This window comes from Pseudorasbora parva, chromosome 22, assembly GCF_024679245.1.
Source record: "Pseudorasbora parva isolate DD20220531a chromosome 22, ASM2467924v1, whole genome shotgun sequence".
Classification (NCBI taxonomy): Eukaryota; Metazoa; Chordata; class Actinopteri; order Cypriniformes; family Gobionidae; genus Pseudorasbora; species Pseudorasbora parva.
Genome location: NC_090193.1, coordinates 21037564 through 21057664, shown reverse-complemented (window position 1 = coordinate 21057664; position 20101 = coordinate 21037564). Strand labels below are relative to the sequence as shown.

The window sequence follows — 20101 nt, the reverse complement described above, 5'->3', positions numbered from 1 at the left end:
AACGTGGCTAGAAGAAAACTGTAGTGCAACAGTCCTCAATGAAGCAGCCCCTCCTAACTTTACTTTTATGAGTGTTTGCAGAGCTGTTAGGAGAGGTGGGGGTGTTGCTGCTCTTTTTAAAGATTTCTATCAATGTAAGCAAGTGTCATTTGGTGACTATTTGTCTCTAGAAAATCTGGGTATTGTGTTAAAAGGTGCTCCACCCATCCTGCTTATCATTATTTACAGGCCTCCGAAATACTCTGCAGGCTTCACTGAGGACTTCACAGAATTGTTATCAATAATTTCCTCAGAGTTTGACTGTTTTGCTTTTGCTGGGGATTTTAACATTCACATAGACAATATTGAATCCAGTACAACAAAAGAGCTCATGACTGTACTTAACACTTTTGATTTGACACAGCATGTAAATGGACCCACACACAATCGTGGACACACCTAGGGTTTACTATGGTATTTACTTATCAGTAAGGGTCTAAACATTTCATCAATTGTTATTAAGGATGTGGCACTGTCTGATCATTTCTGTATTTTCTTTGACATATCAATCTCTCCTGCCATTGAAGCTAGATCTGTCTCTGTCAAAAATAGATGCTTAAATGAGATCACTAATGTGCTGTTTATGAAGGCTTTATCTCTAACACCAAGCATATCTGCAGACTGTGTTGATTTTCTCCTTGACTCCTTTAACTCAAAATTTAAGAGTGTAATTGATGATATTGCTCCTCTAAAAGTCAGGAAAAAGAGTACCAAACAAAAAGCACCTTGGAGAAACTCAACAGCAATACAAATAATGAAAAGACAATGCAGAAAATCTGAATGCATGTGGCGGAAGACAAAACTTGTAGTCCATTATAACATCTATAAAGACACCCTTCATGCTTTCAATGTTGAACTAGGCAAGGCTAGACAGACCTTCTTCTTAAATATTATAAACAGAAACATAAACAACACGCGCACTCTATTTGCTACTGTCGAGAGACTAACAAACCCCCCGAGTCACATTCCCAGAGAAATGCTCTCAGACAGTAAATGCAGTGAGTTTGCTTCCTACTTCTCCGAGAAAATCAATAATATCAGAAAGGCGATCAGCACATCCTCTAGTTGCTCTGGGGTCAGTCAGATCATACCAAACCCTCGGAAAATTACCATGGCAGATTTCGAAGATATTGACTGCAAAATTTTAGAAGACACAGTACAGCATCTTAAAACATCAACCTGTGCCCTAGACACACTCCCCACTTCTTTCTTCAAAAGTGTGTTTAACTGTTTAGAAGCAGATCTCCTAGAAGTGGTAAACTCCTCACTTCTCTATGGGACTTTTCCAACCGCCCTTAAAACTGCAATAGTTAAGCCTCTTCTGAAAAAGAGAAATCTGGATAACTCCATACTGAGCAACTACAGACCAATCTCAAATCTCCCCTTCATAGGCAAAATCATTGAAAAAGTTGTTTTCAATCAGTTGAACAAATTCTTACGCTGAAATGGATACTTTGACAATTTTCAATCTGGTTTCCGTCCACATCACAGTACAGAGACAGCGCTCATAAAGATTATAAATGATATTCGCTTAAACACTGATACAGGCAAAACATAAATTCTGGTACAACTGGACCTCAGTGCTGCATTCAACACTGTTGACCACACCATACTTCTAGACAGGCTGGAAAACTGGGTTGAGCTTTCTGGAATGGTCCTCAAATGGTTCAGGTCATACTTAGAAGGGAGGGGTTATTATGTGAGTATAGGAGACCATAAGTCTGAGTGGACATCCATGACATGCGGAGTCCCACAAGGGTCCATTCTTGCACCACTCCTGTTTAACCTGTATATGCTGCCACTGAGCCAAATAATGAAAAAGAACAATATTGCTTACCACAGCTATGCTGACGATACCCAGCTCTACTTAGCACTGTCACCTAATGACTACAGCCCCATTGACTCCCTGTGCAAATGCATTGATGAAGTTAACAACTGGATGTGCCAAAACTATCTTCAGCTAAACAAAAACAAAACCGAAATCACTACATTTGGTAACAAAAATGAAATTCTCAAGGTGAACGCATATCTTGAGGCTAAAGGCCTGATAACAAAAAATCAAGTCAGGAATCTTGGAGTGATTTTGGAGTCAGACCTGAGTTTCAGTAGTCATGTCAAAGCAATAACTAAATCATCATACTATCATCTGAAAAATATTGCAAGGATTAGATGTTTTGTCTCCAGGCAAGACTTAGAGAAACTCGTTCATGCTTTCATCAGCAGTAGGGTGGACTATTGTAATGGCCTTCTCACCAGCCTTCCCAAAAAGACCATTAGACAGCTGCAGCTCATGCAGAACGCTGCTGCCAGGATTGTGAGCAGAACCAGAAAATATGACCATATCACACCAGTCCTCAGGTCTTTACACTGGCTTCGTTACATTTAGGATCGATTTTAAAGTACTATTACTTGTTTATAAATCACTCAATGAGCTAGGACCTCAATACATCGCAGATATGCTGATTAAATACAAACCCAACAGATCACTCAGATCTTGCAGGATCAAGTCAGTTAGAAATACCAAGAGTTCACTCAAAGCAAGGAGAGTCTGCTTTTAGCTATTATGCCAGCCATAGTTGGAACCAGCTTCCTGAACAGATCAGATTTGCTTTAACAGCACCCACATTCAAATCCAGACTCAAAACGCATCTGTTTAGCTGTGCATTTACTGAATGAGATCTGAGCACTATGTCCGACTGATTGCACCCTCTCTTATCTCTTTATTCTTTTTATAATTGTTTTAGTTTACCTTTCTTATCTTTGGTTATTGTTTGTTTTATATGTTCTTTTGAGTTAAATATGATTAGTGAAAACTGGGTTTGATGGAAAAGTAAGTTTGACAATAAGGTTTGAGTATGTGTAAATCTGTGGAGGGTATGAGTATGGGTTTAACAAGGTGGTTCCTGAGTAAAAATCAGGGAAGTGATTAAAATGGATGTTATGAACATGTTTGAGAAAGAAATGAATGAGAGGTGTTCTAATTAAGATGGTACATGTTTGTAGGCTGTAAAATATTTATTTTTATATCAGACCATTATTGTGGATCTGACCATTTTATTTTCTCTTTTTTATTATTATTTTTATTACTATTATCATCTTTACAACTGTTTTAACTATGCTTGTTTTTAATTTTTTATTCATCCATATAGTATTCTTTTCTCATGCATTTGTTACCACTGGTTTAATTAATTTCTATGTAAAGCACTTTGAATTGCCATTGGGTATGAAATGTGCTATACAAATAAACTTGCCTAGATGCACATTTGCATGGTTTTGGTCTTAAACTTTTTTATATGCCAAGATGACAACAGCTTAAATTGCATTAGAGCAATAGGGAAAGTCTCAATAGTGCCAGAAATCCCATGCGGGATTTGAGGGTGCACAACCTCAGTCACCTTGCAACAGATTTGTAGACAACAGGAGAAAACTAGGCTGCACAGCAGCATATGCTGGACACCGTTTAAGTTTTGGGGAAAGGCAACCTTAGTGGGGTCCTGCAGGAAGAACTCGCAGACAATTAGGAAACTAGAAAGTCATACAAGACCTACAATTAGTCTCATTGAATTTTATTAGGCTTACGGAGAGAAAAAAAAAACAGAAGTCAGGAGTCTTTCAGTATCAATTTGGGGAATCCTCCACAATTACACCTCACTTAGTGTTGTTGAAACCTGTAGCTGGAGTGTGACAAGCAGGAGAAGACAGTTGGGGCTCAAGGAACAAATATTGGCTCCTTATGGATACTGGGATATAAAGGGGTATTTAAATCCAGGAGGCACAAAAGGGTGAGGGCCATAAAAATGTGGGTACATTGGATAACCTGCAAACGGGTTAAACTGGGCAGCAGTGGTTGTAGAAGTTGTAGTTGTTGCAGGTGTAGTTGTTACAAATGGGTTCTTGACATGGTACATATAGGGAGGAAACATAGGGTACCTAGGCAGTTGATGCTGCTGTGCTCCTGGGAAACCTTTAGAAAAGTAATGTGGATAAAACATGGGATAGCGCATTTGCTGGACCGCTTGTTGGTTAGGGTCCCGAGTTGTAGTCGTCGTAGTTGTAGTAGGTGGCGCAGTAGGAGGAACACCATGATAATGTGGATACCACCAGGGTCTCCCAAATGGGAAAGGGTAAAACATTTGTGGACTGTGAGTGGCAGTGGTTGTTGGTGAAGTGGTTGTTGGGGTCAGCGTTGGTTGAGTCACAGGACAAGAAAGAATCACTTCCTGGTCACCATACAGCAAAGGGAGCAGAATGGATGCACCCTGAGGAAGACATGAACCATTAATAGCATACATGTTGAATAAGACCAGTGCACTCAACTAATCATACCTCAGTTTCCCAACAGCTTCCTGTGAACGGCACAGTGACAACCAGTGAACCACCAACAGTCTCCAATGTGAGGGAGCATATAGAACGTACTAGAAGCAGAGGCTGCCATGATCCAGCAACTAAAAGGAAAAACAATGTCAAGCTCACACACCTTAACTTAAATTCAAAGAAAGAAGTGACTTGCCTTTAACTTTGACATTATCTGCTCTGACATCAAGTGAGATGATCATGCCAGAAGGGTAGCAGGAGACTGTAGGGAGGCGAGGACTCATGGGGCAAGACATTTGCACTGGAGCCCCCATAACAACAAGCGGCAGAACATAACTTCCACCCTGTTAAGAGATTTGTGTTATTCATTTAAATAAATTTAAAAAAGGTGGCTGCAAGTAAAGTATGCAAAGCCCACTCACTTAGTTGGAGAAAAGGTACTGTGCACTTTTCTTTGCACACTAACCTGTTGTCTGACATGACAGCCCTGGTATGGAGCAACAAGTGAAACATGCCTCCGTACTCGCTTCAGTGAGAAACCACAGCTGGCTGGCATCTCAGACAAAGGCACCGGTGACTGGTCTCCTAAAGAAGAAAGTGAAAATGTTAAAGTTACAAAAAATAAAAATAAAAAATAAACCCTGCATACACAACTCCAAAACCACTTACCGCGATCCACCAGAAAGCGTGGCATCCTTGATCCTGGAATGTGCAACGTCATTGAATCATTTGCACAGTGCACAGAAGAACCCAGGCGTTGCAGCTTAGCTTTAGCAAGGTGGAACCGCTCTTAAAAAGAATTCCAGTTTAAGTTATTTAAAACTAGGGCCCACTTTAAATTAGGATCTCAAATTACCTTCATTTGACTGGTTTTCATCAGACTGCTGATCTCTCAGATCAGATACTGCACCTTGAGCACCAATTAATAGTTTGCCAAACCGGATTGTGCTTTCAGAGACCGCTCCATAAGCATCACCCATTTCAGAAAAGTCCTCAATGCCAGCACTCAAAGAACGCAACATTATCACAGCCATTGTGAAATGCAAGATACCCCTTGTCCAAGGCATGGTGAGTTTGTTTACGACCCAACCAAATGCCAAAAATGTACTGGAAGAAACTTACCTATGCAAGTTAACAAACTTAATGACACTCACTGTGCTATTTATACTCACTTTTGACTCACTCGCTGATACTGGGTGACCAATCAAATATATTCATCAATCAGCTTGTTGTTTTCACCTGTGCCTCATTAAACTGAGAGTTCACTGTGGGTTAAATTATTCTTTTTGCGTTGTAGGAAAGCATGTCTCTGGCTTGTGTGAATATGGGAGTCTTGAGACAGTAAGACATGTTTTCCTGGAATGTAGAAGGTATAGGGCAGAGAGAAAGGTATTATTTGATAAATTGGCAGGACTTGGAGTTGATACTTTTTCTGTTTTATCTTTTGTTTGGACATAGTGAGTGACAAGCATAAACTGATCTCCTGGTTCTACAATTCCTGCATGATACAGGATTGTATGTAAGAATCTAGTTAAAACTTTGACCTGTGGAGGGCAGTAATACACTCAGTAGTGTTTACACTGCTGGAATCCTATGAAGATGAAGAAACCCCTGCTGCGTCCCAATTCGCATACTTATACTACGACCTAAAAGTATGTATTCTTTTTGTGAATAAAAAGTATATACTTTTGAGTGTGAGGCAAAATAGTATGCCTGTTCTGGGACATACTACGAAGACGTCATAACGGAAGAGACCGTTGTTGCCTAGTTACGCAGTCACGTATACAAAGAAAAACGTTCAACATTTCTATTCCTTCCTATTAGTATAGAGCATTATTAATTACTATTCCCATTGTATATACATCTTTTTTTTCCTTTTCCATTTCATTTACACCACTTGAACATGCATCATGACAGCTTGGAGAGAGAAGCAGCATGTCGTCGTCGGTCTACCAGACGCAGGTGTTTCGTGAGGAGACTGGTGCTGACGTTCCTGTGCAATAATAATGTGTGTAACAATGCAAACTGAAGATAAAATAAGTCAAATTATGTTAAGTAAAAGTAAAGGACTAAACTGAAACAAAGTATTTTTACAATGCACATATACTGGTTTGTATTTATATATAATTTTAAGGTTTAGGCATAAATGTAGGACAGAAGTTGCCTGACGTGGTCATACTCAATTCTAGTCAGAATACGAGTCTGAAACTGCTCCTTTGGGCAGTGATTATGAGGCGTGTTTCAACCCAACCAGGAAAGACATCAATTGGATAGACCTACAACCAATCAGAGCAACGAAGCGACGCATTGTCAAATGTCAACAGAGCTCAACTGCACTGTGTTGCCAAGTCCGCGTTTTTTCCGCGGGTTCTTTTCTATGTCCACGGGTTTAAGCGACTATTATGTGATATATAGACCTTTATATCTAGATATATAGACCTTTATATTTAGACATTGCCAAAATAACACACATTTTACCCCCAAACGCAATTTTTCCCCCGGAGAACCCCCAAGAAGCTATTAAGGCTAGTAGTTGGCACGTTTTGTTGTAAAAACTTGGCAACCCTGTCTGCACGTGCGCTGAAATCAGGCTGGAATACACGATCTTTGCCAGTGTTGTAAAATAATTTAATGATACACAGACTACTTACCCAACATGATCATCATTTCTGAGAGAAATTGTGATGGTAAATGCAGATACAAACAAACTCTCCGTTTAGGATTCAAACAAATATAATCCAAGCCCCTTTGATGATGTGCATGATTACGTTACTGTTTATCATCTGTCCGTCATCGTCTAAAGCCCGCCCTTGATGATTTCATTGGTCCGAACAGTTTCTGTTCGGGGATAATTACTCCTCTATGGAGCAAGGCCAGACCGAATTGCCCGACCTAAAAAATTTGTGGGCGGGGCTAAGTTCGGCTGGCATCCAGGCTAGGACAGAAGTGTTAACATATTACATAAAGACAGGACACTGTACTGGAGCACTTTTTTTTTATTGTTTTGTAGACTGACATCACCCCATACTGTCAGCTGAATGCAACAGTCCCCATCCTGAGGCTGTTTCTGGACCTGGAATCAGACCTCCGCTGGTTAACATCTGCTTATAGCTCTAAAATGTGCAGTTATAGCTGAGAAGAAACACAAAATCCTATGGAAATGGGAGGATTTTCTAAAATTGCTCTAATTTTAGTTATTTTAGCAAAATTCAAATAATCATGCGATACTACGATTTGGGACATACTAATGCTATTTTCGAATACTATTAGTATGGATATTATGTGAATTGGGACGCAGCATGAGGGTGCTTTTCAATATCCCTCCTTGTTTCCTCGCTCCTCCGTCCTCCATCCTATGACCTGGAAACAGATGGAGCTCAGCCATCTTGTTATTATTAATAACGAATTCCAGTTATGGTTAATAACTGGTAATATTAATTAAAATATGGACAAATGTGGTATTTTGTGAAGGCTGAAGCTCACAATATAAATAGTTATCTCTAATGTTCAAGAATCCCGACTAAATCCAGCGGTGTCATCGTTAATTGACGGCGCTTTGAAGTGACGTTAAAGGGAGCGAGGATATATCATGTCACTTGATTCAATTCCTCCGTCCTTGCGTCTTTTCCTCGCGTCCTCCCCTCTCATCCTGAAGGGGCAGGGTTAAGGAGCGAGGAAAGGAATCTAGGGAAGGAAACGTGGATGCACAAATAAGCATTGGGTTACCACAACGGCTATGTGCAGAATCGCATAGTCTTTTGAGTGGATACTTAGGCCAGTGACGGTTGACAAACGCTGCCTGTGAAAACAGTAACGGCCGCGTACTTCTCCCACTCTCCATACGCACTGCTTCTGTGTTGCCATCGCACTACTTGCGCGTGCAGTGTGAATCCGTCGTTAGGGTACATTTACATGACAATGACGTTCTAAAAGCTGAAACTTTTTTTCTTTGTACAGGTGACAACGTTATCAAAGCAATCCCCGTTCACATGAATCCATGAAAACAACTAATAACACTGTATTATGCCTGCCAGACAATTAGTTGGCAATGCCACCTTGTAAAGAAAGACGCACACATTAGCCACATCATTATTGCAAGGTGGGTGATTCTGATTGGCTTGGAGAAAATAAGTCATGATAAATTTCCACACATTGTCAGTTAATCAAATTCACATGTCCATAACTTGTTGACACTTTCACCCCAGAATTAGTATAGAGACCTTCCAGATCTGGGGCCTATTGCACAAAACTAGGATATCTTGTTGATCTTGTCATCTGTATGCAAAAATTAGTACTTCGCTGTCGTGCAAACATACTCTGAAGGCACACTCACACAAAGAACGATAACGAAAGCGGATATTATATTATATTAGCGGATAAATTTAGCCAGGATCCGCAAGATATCACGGCCTTATCCTAGTTTTTTGCAATAGGCCCCTGGAGCAGGCGACAGCTTGCTCAGAACAACAAGTCCACCCATCTCTTAGAATACCCATAATCCACCTCCAATATGGATCTGTAACACAGAATATTGCATACATACACAGATACATTCTCTCTAAGGTTGGAGTTGATTAAGCTCTAGTTCTACACACCCTGACGAAGGCATGTAAAGCCGCAACGCGTAGGTGTCTCTGTCACCAATTTTTTAAATGTTTAAGCCATGAAAAAATAAAGGCTTTTTAACTTTCTCAATATACCCATCGAGTGCCTTGGACTACTTTTGCATTTAAACTTAATTATCCTACACAACCAAAGAGCACCGAGATCTTACACCCTGTGCAGCACTTCCTGCATTCCTTTGCATTGATAAGCTCTAGTTCTAATTAGAATGTTCCCCAAAACATACTGATAACATGTGCTTTCTCTCAGTGAGGGATACAGACATTAGTACTGGCAATATTTATCTTGATTCTTTAGTGTTTCAGTAAAAGGAAATATAAAATGTATAAAATATAATAGAAATTAAAGACTAACCCATATTTCATCTCTGGAAGCCGGGCTTAGTGAGCAAGCACTGTTACTGCACTCCTGATATGTTAGGAGTGAGTGATACCTCCAAAATCCAAAACACACAACAAGAAGTTCTGCTATCAAGTGTTTAGTGACACATTACACACATATCTACAGCTAGACCTTCAGTCACCACTCGGAGACCAAATATACACTTTAGAAAACAAGAACTAATCAAAGCAAAATCATAACTGGAAAGTATCATTAAAAGTATAATGATTAAGGCTTTGAATATTGAAGGGGGGAGTGGGCCGACACCCTTGCCTCTTCATCATATGCATCTTCATCATATGCATCTTATCCTTTTGAATGATTTTTAATAACCTCATGAATTAAATAATCAGTTATTATCCTTTCAAAATAATGAATTACTGACAATCAATTTTATTTGATCATTAATACATTTAACTATTATTTAATATGATTTTGACTCTATGTCTGCTGTATGGTGTCTAATTTGCTTTCCAGAGACGGTGTGACAAAGGCAGTCTGACCGCTATCTATGTGCCCTGACATAGATAGCCTGACCTCTATCTCTGGGTCATGACCAACAGGACCTTGGAGAGAAAGTTAGAACTTCCAAGAGGTGAATCCTGCCTGTTGTTAGTAACCCCAGGACAGGAAGGGGTGGGAGGATTTGAGTCTCCCAATTGTGATTTCTTCCCATCTATATAGTGTGATTTTTCCCATAGAAGTACATTTTTGTCTATATATTTCTTTATATTTCTTTATAGAATGAGGTAGATGACATTAGTCATACTTTTCTTTCTGGAGATTCGTTTGTCTGTGGTGTTGATATCTTGTTCTGTTGATAAGCTCACTGCTGCGCTAACCTTGGAGGAGAGATGTGCCCTAGAGTCTTGTGTGTGTGTGTTACATGTTCTGTGCAGGTCTATGGAATGGATTGGACCGCTTTTCTCACACCCTAGACCTCTTGGCGTCTTTCTAGGACTCCCCTGAAGTCAACACTACCCCAATCTTGGGGTTGTCTGATGTATACATCCTGATTAACAACAACAACATCTCCTATATATTCTCGTGTGACACATTGTTTAGACTTTATGCCAATCAGTAATATTCCACGTGTTTGTAATGATGTAAATCATGCCCTTGAAATTGGTATAACTGGTGTGGTAATTTTGTGTAGAGTAGAGTCTGGCCTGACACCACCCTGAGAGACTCTGAAGCTGACTCTACTGATGAAACTGCAAACTATTCTTCAGTAAAATTCTCTCTGATGATTGAACATCCTGACTCCTGGTCTTCATTTTGCATATCTGGTCTATGGGTCAAAACTGTAACCCCTAACAATACGAATTTAGTTTGGATATATACAGGTATATTGAAGTGGCAGTAGATTTCAGAATCCACCATTTACTCTTGACTTTAAACTTTAAAGTAATAAAGTAGAAGTAGACATTAGGTTACCTATAACCCTTTCAGTACAGAAGAGTAAAAAAATATTTTGGCAGTATAAAATAACCCCCCAAACCGCTGACAATATCAAATCAAAGTGATTTTTAGTGTATATAAACTGCATTGGCAAAATTATCAGAGATAGGGTCTAAACCTTAAAGGGCGTGGTGATGGGAGGAAAAATATGAGATGGGAGGACAAATACATTTTAATGCTCCCCCAAGAAACTTTGTACACTCTCAAAACCTATGAACGCAAAAAACTCTGCTACCCAGAGCTCTTAATCATCACCACACTCCAAAACTCTGTCTGAACTTCGCCGTAGAAAACTTCCTGGAGTCCGCGCAGTGGCACCACAGAGATGCCTGTCGCGTAGCAGCTAACGCCATCCAGGATCCAGCTCTTAACCCCGCAAAACCAACTATTTGTCCCTCTGAAGACAACAACTGACCACCAGCCGAGCAACACCGTGCTAAGAGGAACCCATGCTCGTAGGAGCATTCAAACGCAAGTACATGACTCTTCATTCTGGCTGAACTGGTAAAATCATATCTAAGCGTGCAAACTAAGGTTGACCTGCTAGTATATTGAATCTCAGGTTGTGGTTAAGAAATCATTGGGACTTCACTCCTTTCCATTAACAAACCTCCCTTTCCCAGTAACTGTATGAATGTGTGTTTTTGTTAGTTTCTGTGTGTTTAGAATAGTTCAATAAACTTTTGTTTACCTTTTTCATCTATACAAGTGTCTTTGGCTATGTGTTTATAAGTTACTGTCTCAAACTGATCGATTGTGTTACCTAAGCTCACAAACAGTGAACATAAAATTGATATTATTGCCGTTGTAATAGGTAATATCCCGATTCAGGATTGATAATGTACTCTAATTTCAACCTATCGCTGGATGAATAGTTGATAAAGTGTTAAATATTAATTTTGAATCATTTTATATGTATCATGGTTCCTTTTACTGTACTTTAATACCCCTTTGAGGTATTTTATCCAAATCATTTCCTACACAGGTGTCCAACAACATGAGGGTGAGTAATTAATGAAATAATTTTCATTTTTGGGTGAATTAACCCTTTAAATAAGCCACATACCCTCTATGTAGTAGTGTGTCGTTCATGAACGAGTCGTTAATTTTGAACGAATCTTTAATATGACTCGAGACTACCGTGTTGTCTCAGAGAGTGATTCGTTCATTTTGTGTTGACCGCGCATGCGCATTAAGCAACATATGGGTTCTGAGTCTTTTATTCTTCCTGTCAGTTTATGTTGTCAGAAGCAGAAACAGAAAAGATTAGTTCTTTCAAGTTCGGGATCGGCTTAAAAAATTAATAAAAATATTAAAAACTTAAATAAAAAAATAAAAAAGTGAATGAAATATGCATGAATCCAAAATACATAGTTCATTTCACATTTTTTTACTTATTTTTATTCATTAATAACACAAGGACAACAAAGTTATATAACTCAATAGAGAAAAATACAGTTGAGTCAAAAATTAATAGTCTAATTAAATTTGTGATGTTAGACTTGAATAGTCAATATATTTCCCGTGTTTGTATATTTCTGATATTAACTGAGAATTATATAAAATAAGAATAAAAAACTACATGCTTGTTACTAAAAAGGTTGTTAACTAGTGTTCAATACAGTGACAAGTCACATGAAAAAAGAATGAATGACTCAAACCCGAAAGAACTAATCTTTTTGTTTCCGTTACTGACAGCATAGACTCTATGGGACTGACAGGAAGAACAAAACTCAAACCCGGCCGAACCTGTACTCGAGAGACTCAAAAGATTAACTACTCATTTTTGTTTCTGGACCCGTGTCACACGATCCGGGCAGCCAAGCCCCAGATCTGATCAGAATCAGACAAGTCGACAAGAACGTCTTGGAGTTTGAAGACACGAGAGGCAGAGAACAAACGTGATAAATATGAAGTTGCAAAAGAAAGAATGTCTCGGCTCAGGAGGTGAGGTGAACTAACAGAGTTAGACTGCAATAGCCTGACCCAACAAATAATCAATTAAACATTTCAGTTTCTTATAATTTGGCTTTGGTTGCAGTACCCTGTAGTTTTACAGATGTAATCAACAGTCACAAGTACTTTGTGTTGGGCTATTTAACATGTTTTAATTATATTTTGCTGAAATGAACGAAATGACTCAGAAAAGATGTGTTAATTTTGCTGAACAAGACAGAGCCAAGGCCATAAAATGAGCCGGACGTCCCACTACTACTATGTATATATCAGAATAATTTAACAGCGTTTCAATTCTAGGGCACCTTTAAGCAAAGAATTGCATTTGAGGCAAGTCTCAAGAGTGTCAAAAAAAAAAAAAAAAGTTTTGAAATGAGGGTACACTAAAACCACTCATCACCTGGCGATAGATTTGTAGACAACAGTAGAACACTAGAATGCACGTGCCTGAACCCGGTTAAGCTTTTTTTTTGTAGAACTTAACCTTAGTCCCTGCAGGAGGAACAGCCCAATGCAATTAAAACAAGAAAAACCAAGAGCTACAATGGTCTCATTGAGTTTTATTAGGCTTATGAAGCTAAAAAAGGAAAGACACCAGAAGTATCATATGAGTGTTCCAATAGCGATTTAGGAAATCCTCCACAACTACTCCTTGCTTGGTGTCAGCAAGACTGTAGATGGAGTGTAAGCCAGACAAGGAGTTGGGGCTGCAGGGACAAAGAATGGCTCCTTATTAATACTGGGACATAAAAGGGTAGTTATAACCATGATGCAAAGGTCGAGGGCCATAAAACCTTTGGGATGCTGGATTAAATGGGGGTGGATTAAACGGGTTAAAAGGGGGTTCATAGGTTGTGGCAGCTAAAGTGGTTTCAGAAGTTGTAGTCGTGGCCGTTGTTGCAGAAGTTGTAACTGTGGAAGTTGTTGCAGGTGTGGTTGTTACAAATGGGTTCTTGACGTGGTACATATAGGGAGGAAACATTGGGTACCTAGGCAGATGAGGCTGTGGTGCTCCTGGAAAACCTTTAGAACCAAAGTAATGTGGATGAAACATGGGATAGTGCATTTGCTGGATCATTTGTTGGCCAGGGGCTTGAGTTGTAGTCGTCGTAGGTGGCACAGTAGGAGGCACATGATAATATGGATTAAACCACCAGGGTCTCCCAAATGGGAAAGGGTAAAACATTTGTTGACCGTTAGTTGGGTTCTGGGTCACAGAAACAGTAGGGGCAATGGTTGTTGGTGAAGTGGTTATTGGGGTCAGCGTTGGTTGAGTCACAGGACAAGAAAGAATCACTTCCAGGTCACCATACAGCAAAGGGAGCCGCATGGACGCACCCTGAGGAAGACATGAACCATTAATAGCATACATGTTGAATAAGACGAGTGCACTCAACTAATCATACCTCAGTTACCCAACAGCTTCCTGTGAACGGCGCAGTGACAACCAGTGAACCACCAACATACTCCAATGAGAGTGAGCATATAGAACGTACTAGAAGCAGAGGCTGCCATGATCCAGCAACTAAAAGGAAAAAAAATGTCAAGCTCACACACCTTAAATTCAAAGAATAAAGTGACTTGCCTTTAATTTTGACATCATCTGCTCTGCCATCAAGTGAGATGATCATGCCAGAAGGGTAACAGGAGACTGTAGGGAGACGAGGACTCATGGGGCAAGACATTTGCACTGGAGCCCCCATAACAACAAGTGGCAGAACATAACTTCCACCCTGTTAGGAGATTTAGAAAACAATATATTAAAGCTGCAAACAGCAATGACAAGCCCAAGCTGGTGGCACTGCCACCCTGGTGGCTTCAGGGCAACGGTGCATTTAAACAGGTATATATTTTTCCAAATATTCTCAGTATGCACTCATATGCCACATTTACCACAGCAGCTGGTGCCACTATGACCACAAACCACACTAATGTAATTTAAATATAGATTATATTTTGATGTCATGGGGATATAATAGGTCACTTTCAAATATGTGCAAAGTTATCTTTTGCAGCTCAATTGTGCAAGTCCAGTTCAGAGTCTTTATATTTTTATTAAACTACGTAAAACTATTGTTAGTGCCCTATCCAAATGAAGCTGAATTAACCACATTATCAGCACCAGTTGGTACAGCCATGACCACAAAACTGAGCAGAGATACAGTGCACTAATCTTTACATTGGTACACTGACCTGTCGTCCGACATGACAGCCCTGGTATGGAGCAACAAGCGAAACAGATCTGCGTGCTCGCTTCAGTGAGAAACCACAGCTGGCTGGCACCTCAGACAAAGGGACTGGTGACTGGTCTCCTGATGGGGAAAAATGTTAGGTGTAGGAAATGAGGGAACCCCCCGCCAAAAAAAAAAAAAGCCCCATATAAAACCACTTACCTCGATCCACCAGAAAGCGTGGCATCCTCAATCCTGGAATGTGCAAGGTCATTGAATCATTTCCACAGTGCACAGAAGAACCCATTCGGTGCAGCTTAGCTTTAGCAAAGTAGAACCGCTCTTTTAATAAAAAAAAATAATAATAGGGTGAGGTTAAGTTGTAGCTCCCAATTAAATTAGGATCTCAAATTACCTTCATTTGACCGGTATTCATCAGACTGTTCTGCTGATCTCAGATCAGATACTGCACCTTGAGCACCAATTAAAAGTTTGCCAAAACGGACTGGACTTTCAGAGACTGCTCCATAAGCATCACCCATTTCAGAAAAGGCCTCAAGGCCAGCTCTTGAAGAAGAACTCAACATTATCACAGCCATTGTGAAATACAAGATGCCATTTGTCCAAGGCATGGTGAGCTTGCTGTACTACCCAAAACAAATGCCAAATAAAAAATGCCACTGTTACTGTAAGAAACTTTACTCACTGTGCTATTTATACTCACTTTTGACTCACTCACTGATACTGCCAGACCAATCAAATCTATTCCTCAATCAGCTTGTTGTTTTCACCTGTGCCTCATTAAATTGGGAGTTACTCTATCATAGCTATCAAAATCAAGTGTTTTGTATTTTGCGTACGTGAGTTTTTGTTGTAGATGTCTATATATATATATAAAAAAGTGTACTGTGCTAATTAATTGAGATTTCTTACAGCTCTTACAGGTTGTTGGCCTTGTCTGTTTCGTTGCTTCTATTGCTCTCCCCTTTTTTGTAAGTCGCTTTGGATAAAAGTGTCTGCTAAATGATTAAATGTAAATGTAAGTTACCACAAGGGCTGTGTGCAGAATCGCATACTCTCTTGAGTGGATACTTAGGGTACTTTTAAATGACAATGATGTACTAAAAGCAGACATGTTTTTTCTTTGTACAGATGAACACGTTATCAAAGCAATCCCTGTTCACACGGCTCCATGAAAACGACTAATAACACTGTATTATGCCTGACAGACAAATAATTGGCAATGTCACCTTGTAAAGAAAGAAGCACATATGCATTATTCTACAATGTACTCGATCCAAATAGACATAGACTGTGATGGTATTTTTTATTCAGTTTTTATTTACAACTAACATTTCTTTTTCTTGCAGCCAGGATTTGAAACCTAAATGTCCCCAAACTTTGGGCAGAAGTCAGTGTGTCTGAGAGAACTTTGATCAACAACAAAAAAATCTTGATCACAGCCAAAGGGTGGCTTTCAGAAACAAAAACAAAAATTTAATACAATTTTAAACTGGGTCAAACATCTATGTCTATTATACACACATTTATATTATTATTTTGTTCTTGATTAGTTTAACCATTAAAGTAATAAAGTAGAAGTAGACATTAGGATACCTCTAAGCTTTTTCAGCAGTAAAGTAAAAAAGATTTTGGCAGTGTAAAATAATCCACCAAACAACTGTCAATATAAAACACAAATAATACACTTATTTTTAAAGTGTTTTTACTGTATATAAATTACATTGGAACAATCATAAGAGATGAAGTAGTTTCAAACATTTGCATCACATCATGGGCTACAGAAACTTAAAGGGAGGGAGGAAAAATAAATCGCAATGCTTTTGCATTCTCTTGTGAACATTTTGTGATCCCCCAAGAAACTTTGTATTCAATCTCAAAACCTTAGAGCTCTTTGCATATGAACGCAAAGTTTCTTGGGGGATGCAAAACTTTTTAAAGAGAATGCATGTAGTGAGTGTGAAATGAGTGGAGCAGCGGTATCAAGGCCCTGTCCACACTCCCGCAGAATCAGTTTGCACAGTTTACTGCAGAACAGCTCATGTAGGTGTGAAATAAACAGTTATGGAAATGTAGAAATTAGAGTTCAAGCTCCAATCTTCTCTCGAAAATCCTGAAAAAAGTCAGCTGGTGCCTCAGTGACTACTTGCCTCAGGAAAGCTGTCAATCATGATGCCCCCACTCCCGATTTTATAGCATCATATGACTAACTAAAACAACTCGGTTACTAACGTAACCTCAGTTTCCTGAGAGACGGGAACGAGTATTGCAAGTTATCTTGCGCTTATGGGAAAACTCCTTTTCTTGGGAATATTGAAGCCAAAAATTATCCTTAATTTTTATTTATGTAAAACGCAGTGCAGCTGCACACCAAACCCAGGCAGAGCATAATATTGCGCTGATTGGCTGTGCTGCGGCAACTGCACAAACCTATGGCGAGGTGGCTGAGGTGTGCGAATCAATCCTGCCCTAGTGCGTGAACTCCTGCCAGAATGGTCGTGGCCTATGACTATAAAAGCCCATGTTACGCCATAGGATGTCAGGTTCAATCAACTGAAGCGATCCCCTGATCGAAGTGCAATAGCATGGAATGTTAAAGTGGGGGTGAAATGCTGTTTCATGCATACTGAGCTTTTTACACTGTTAAAGACTTGGATTCCTATCCTAAACATAGACAAAGTTTCAAACACTAAGTTGGACGTTTGATGGTCAAAGTATTTAGACACAGAAATACTCCTTCCTGTTTCTCACAAGTTTCGGAGAGTTTTTTTCAAGTATGGGTCCGTTTGACGTTGACAGAGCGGAAGGTCCTTGTATGGGCCGTACGGGCTCTTCTCCCTGAAGGGTGCGCGCGCACGTGACTGAGGCGAAAGAGCAAATGCACACCCATAAACACTGCTCTCAAGGTGACGATTCATTCGTTCGTGCAACACTTATGTCGCGCCGCGCTCCACTTTATTCCTATGGGTGACATCAAACGACTTTAATGCGCCGGCAGAGCATTCCGGGAAGGCATCGCTGCATTTGAACCGATTTGAACGCAGAAATGACGAGAAGCTTCACATCACGCTTCGGTCGTGTCGCAATAGTGGATCTCCACGGTCACTGCTGTCACAGGACTTCACCAAATCAATAAGAAGTGTGTTTTTGACGGAGCGGTCCCAGCGATAAAGGTTCACGGTCCTGCTTTGGAAGCAGGCGGTGAGTAAAACTGCTTCAAATGTCTATGTTGGCTATCGTCGCGTAAGTAAACATCAGTACACAACACGATCGTGTATAACTTACGTTAGTTAATTTATCAATGGAGCATGCGATGTATGGTGTGTGTTTACATACATTTGTTTAGCTGACTAATTTGTCAGTTTGTTTATTGTAAAACCACCCAAATATAAAGCTAGGGGACGTTCTCACAAATTCTGCTTCGTCATTCAAATGCGCTAACGTTACTCCATAGTTTTTTATACACTATCTGACATGAAAAACCGTTTTGCTTGCTACTGCTAAGGTTTAGTCGCATACAATAGTCCATAAACCAAATCATGTCAACATAAACCACGAGTAAACGCACACAACTGTTGACAGGCCACTAAATACAGTAACTTACATTCCGGATCTGATTCTGGATCATATCTGTATTAGTTGAATCTGATTGATAGCCATTTATTAGAGTAACGTTTTCTTTTCCACACTTGAGGATGACAGCTTTCAGCAATCTCTCGTGCTGTAGCTGCGCGCTCGTCATTCTTTAGCTCCGCCCACACAATACTCCTCCAGGTGCTCGTTTTTTTCCGGAAAGACTTGGTACAGCCTATCTTTCTCTTATAAATATAATAAAACTAAAGACTTTTCAGAGATATGAAGGATGCAATACTACTCTATAGGTACTCACGATTGACTGAAACTGAGTGTTTCACCCCCCCCTTTAAGCAATACTCATTCCCTTCTCTCAGGGAACAGATACGTTAGTAACTGAGTCATTCCCTTTTGAGAGTACTCTCGTATTGCGGAAGTTAGCTTATACTTGCACAGGCAAGCAGTCCAAAAAGCCAGGAGAGACAGGCAAAAGGGTAATCCACGGAAAAGGCAAATAGTCCAAGACCAAGAGACAAAAAAAATAAGAACCCAGGGAGAATTTTCATAAATGCAGTGTTACACAAAACAAGACTTTGCAAGTAATGACAGAATGAAGAAGGTATACAGGTCCTGCTCAAAAAAATGAGTATTCTGATAAAGTTCATTATTTTTCATAATGTAATGATAAAAAATTAAACTTTCATATATTTTAGATTCATTGCACACCAACTGAAATATTTCAGGTCTTTTATTGATTTAATTTGATTGATTGATTGAGGCATACAGCGCATGAAACCCCAAAGTTCCTGTCTAAAAAAAAGTGTCTTTAATACAAAAAAAGTCAACATTCAAATTATTATGTTCAGTTTTGCACTCAATACTTGATCGGGAATCCTTTTGTAGAAATGACTGCTTCAATGCGGCGTGGCATGGAGGCGATCAGCCTGTGGCACTGCTGAGGTGTTATGGAGGCCCAGGATGCTTTGATAGCGGCCTTAAGCTCATCCAGAGTGTTGGGTCTTGCGTCTCTCAACTTTCTCTTCACAATATCCCACAGATTCTCTATGGGGTTCAGGTCAGGAGAGTTGGCAGGCCAGTTGAGGACAGTAATACCATGGTCAGTAAACCATTTACCAGTGGTTTTTGCACTGTGAGCAGGTGGCAGGTCGTGCTGAAAAAACAAATCTTCATCTCCATAAAGCTTTTTTCAGCTTTTTTCAGCAGATGGAAGCCTGAAGTGCTCCAAAATCTCCTGATAGCTCGCTGCATTGACCCTGCCCTTGATAAAAAAAAACTGTGGACCAACACCAGCAGCTGACATGGCACCCCAGACCATCACTGACTGTGGGTACTTGACACTGGACTTTCCTTCTCCCCAGTCTTCTTCCAGACTCTGGCACCTTGAATTCCGAATGACATGCAAAATTTGCTTTCATCTGAAAAAAGTACTTTGGACCTCTGAGCAACAGTCCAGTGCTGCTTCTCTGTAGCCCAAAGTGGCTTGACCTGGGGAATGCGGCACCTGTAGCCCATTTCCTGCACACGCCTGTGCACGGTGGCTC

At 39.9% G+C, this 20101-nt stretch overlaps 2 protein-coding genes across 2 annotated transcripts; both read right to left on the bottom strand.

Moving 5' to 3' along the window:
* Positions 1-3584: 3584 nt before the first annotated feature.
* LOC137058497 (uncharacterized) lies at positions 3585-5483 on the bottom strand. Its single transcript, XM_067431782.1, has 6 exons — positions 5210-5483; positions 5023-5142; positions 4820-4938; positions 4550-4697; positions 4366-4484; positions 3585-4298 (listed from the first exon to the last, which is right to left on the bottom strand). The coding sequence occupies exons 1-6, from the start codon at positions 5418-5420 to the stop codon at positions 3771-3773; spliced, it is 1245 nt and encodes a 414-aa protein (XP_067287883.1). The 5' UTR covers positions 5421-5483; the 3' UTR covers positions 3585-3770.
* A 7831-nt stretch (positions 5484-13314) lies between these two features.
* LOC137058496 (uncharacterized) lies at positions 13315-15638 on the bottom strand. The gene is made up of 6 exons (XM_067431781.1): positions 15361-15638; positions 15168-15287; positions 14968-15086; positions 14360-14507; positions 14181-14299; positions 13315-14113 (listed from the first exon to the last, which is right to left on the bottom strand). The coding sequence occupies exons 1-6, from the start codon at positions 15575-15577 to the stop codon at positions 13508-13510; spliced, it is 1329 nt and encodes a 442-aa protein (XP_067287882.1). The 5' UTR covers positions 15578-15638; the 3' UTR covers positions 13315-13507.
* Between the last annotated feature and the right edge of the window lie 4463 nt (positions 15639-20101).

What these genes read in the sequence shown, in the direction of transcription:
- LOC137058497 (XM_067431782.1), bottom strand. Translation starts at nt 5,420, where the DNA reads ATGCCTTGGACAAGGGGTATCTTGCATTTCACAATGGCTGTGATAATG. An exon ending in AGATAATGTCAAAGTTAAAG is followed by an intron (nt 4,485 to 4,549) that starts GCAAGTCACTTC and finishes TTTTCCTTTTAG; the next exon opens with TTGCTGGATCATGGCAGCCT. An exon ending in GAAGCTGTTGGGAAACTGAG is followed by an intron (nt 4,299 to 4,365) that starts GTATGATTAGTT and finishes TGTCTTCCTCAG; the next exon opens with GGTGCATCCATTCTGCTCCC.
- LOC137058496 (XM_067431781.1), bottom strand. Translation starts at nt 15,577, where the DNA reads ATGCCTTGGACAAATGGCATCTTGTATTTCACAATGGCTGTGATAATG. An exon ending in TGAATACCGGTCAAATGAAG is followed by an intron (nt 15,288 to 15,360) that starts GTAATTTGAGAT and finishes TTTTATTAAAAG; the next exon opens with AGCGGTTCTACTTTGCTAAA. An exon ending in ACGCTTTCTGGTGGATCGAG is followed by an intron (nt 15,087 to 15,167) that starts GTAAGTGGTTTT and finishes TTTCCCCATCAG; the next exon opens with GAGACCAGTCACCAGTCCCT.